The sequence below is a fragment of the Sinocyclocheilus anshuiensis genome, unplaced genomic scaffold (genome assembly GCF_001515605.1).
Source record: "Sinocyclocheilus anshuiensis isolate Anshui unplaced genomic scaffold, SAMN03320099.WGS_v1.1 scaffold389, whole genome shotgun sequence".
Classification (NCBI taxonomy): domain Eukaryota; kingdom Metazoa; phylum Chordata; class Actinopteri; order Cypriniformes; family Cyprinidae; genus Sinocyclocheilus; species Sinocyclocheilus anshuiensis.
The window spans coordinates 626,991-628,798 of record NW_015536494.1 but is presented as its reverse complement, the minus strand read 5'-3'; the positions used below and the strand labels follow the sequence as shown (position 1 = coordinate 628,798).

The 1,808-nt window shown below is 34.6% G+C and overlaps 1 protein-coding gene across 1 annotated transcript in view; it reads right to left on the bottom strand.

Annotated features, from left to right (window-relative positions):
- LOC107686747 (flocculation protein FLO11-like) overlaps positions 1 to 1,808 on the bottom strand; it is a 7,320-nt gene that overhangs the window by 1,570 nt on the left and 3,942 nt on the right. Inside the window, exon 6 of the mRNA XM_016483845.1 lies at positions 1,492 to 1,632. Coding sequence (XP_016339331.1) covers positions 1,492 to 1,632 — 141 coding nt within the window. The remainder of the gene's footprint in view (positions 1 to 1,491; positions 1,633 to 1,808) is intronic.

Here is a 1,808-nt window from a genome sequence, read left to right as displayed (position 1 = left end):
GCTCCTGGCTCCCATTATTGTTCAAATGTAGGCAGGGCATTGTGAGCGGTGACGCCGGGGCTACTGGACGATGGAGGAGATGCGGATGGAGGCCTCACAGTCTCTGGACGAGAGTCGAGTTTCCCACGCTTCAGGTTTCTTAGTCAGAGCCGCACAAAGAGGGGCCTGTGCAGGCGACGGCGACGCTGGAACGCCAGGTAACAGTAGCCAATTTTCCCTAGTTCTGAGCTGTGATTGTGGGGTCAGTGTTTTACATGGATAGAGATGGTGATGGAGAACCCTTCTGAAAACCCCTCTGTTTCCCTCCACAATAAAGCTGCAATTCTATTTAAGTTGCAAAACAAGATTTATGTTTATATATAGACTTTGACTTGTTATATTGTTAGACGTAATTTTGTGAAATGGTTCAAATGCATGCTTTTCAACAAGTTTTGCCATTAAATTACAGGTTTCTTGATGCTTTCTGACCATAAGGCTGCATTCACACAGTCAGTGTTTTCACTACCTACCTTTACTAACAGGTGTGACTCTCAAATTGTCCCGTTCATACAGCAGCAGGCAAGAGCAGATCCATTATCTCTGTACGAGCAGGTAACCGTAGCTAATCCCTTCTTTAACTTGAGAGTAAATCCTGTAACTGATAACTATTGTAAATATCAATGTGTCTTTAAGGTATTTAATACTTAACAACTTACTCCTGCTACTTTCATACTGCATCATAAAATGCAGTGGTTTCATTTTTGTCTATTATTTATGTACTATTACAAAGTACAAAAGCTATCACTGGGGCAGTACCTTTTTAAAATGTACACTTTTGTACTTCTTTTTACCCCTAAAGAGTGTGTATTAGTACCTAAATGGTACATATGAGTACCTTTTGAAAGGGTATTGCCCCAGTGACAGAGAATGTAGAATTTTCTTTAATATTTTGTTTTATATTATAATACTTTTTTTTTTTTCATTTTAAATTTAGTAATTTTATTATGAACTTTTGTTAATTTTATTAGTGTTTTTTTATATTTCTATTTAGCTTTAATTTTTTATATATAAGTTTTAATAGTAATTTATAGTTGTAATAATTTTAATACTTTAAGTTTAAAGTAATTCTTTAATCATTTTAAATTAGTTGTTTTTTAAGTTATGTAATATTTTTAAGCAATCTAATATTTATCTTTTATGTCAACTTTATTTTAATTAACAATTTTAAATAAATCTAGTTAATAATAACACTTTCTTGAGCACACAATTTTGTCAGCCCTACACAAATGATTGACAAGCAACAGCAAATAATAAGCATCAAAGTGCACATTTTTTCAGAGTCAATTCTTACAGTATAGCACATTCGCTTTTAAAAATTCAGTTATAAGTCTTGAAAATTTAAGGGAGTCGCTTTTTTTATAGAATCTAGTTTCACTCTTTTTCATGACCAAAAATTATAGGAACACAATACAAGCTAAGCTGTGTCAGAATGAGTTATGAAAAGTATCGCACCGCTTGTTTGCCGTTGGATGTATCAAATGTGCTTTGCGTTGAATACATAGGGATGTCTGGACTGAAGTACACGGGAGGATTCATCTCTTCAGCTTCATTCACGAAAACTCTTCGTTTCGGACAACAGCACCAGAGCACCACCTGAGAGGAGGAACACCGTTGTCCTTTAACAGTAAACTGTTAACACTGACAAAAACACCCCTAAAATGTACCACCTTGGCTATTCTTTTAAGTATTTCACCACAAATATCTTGCTTTATAAATAAAAATGATAATCATTTAGTAGCATGGCATTTAGCCTATCAAAGGTTACATTA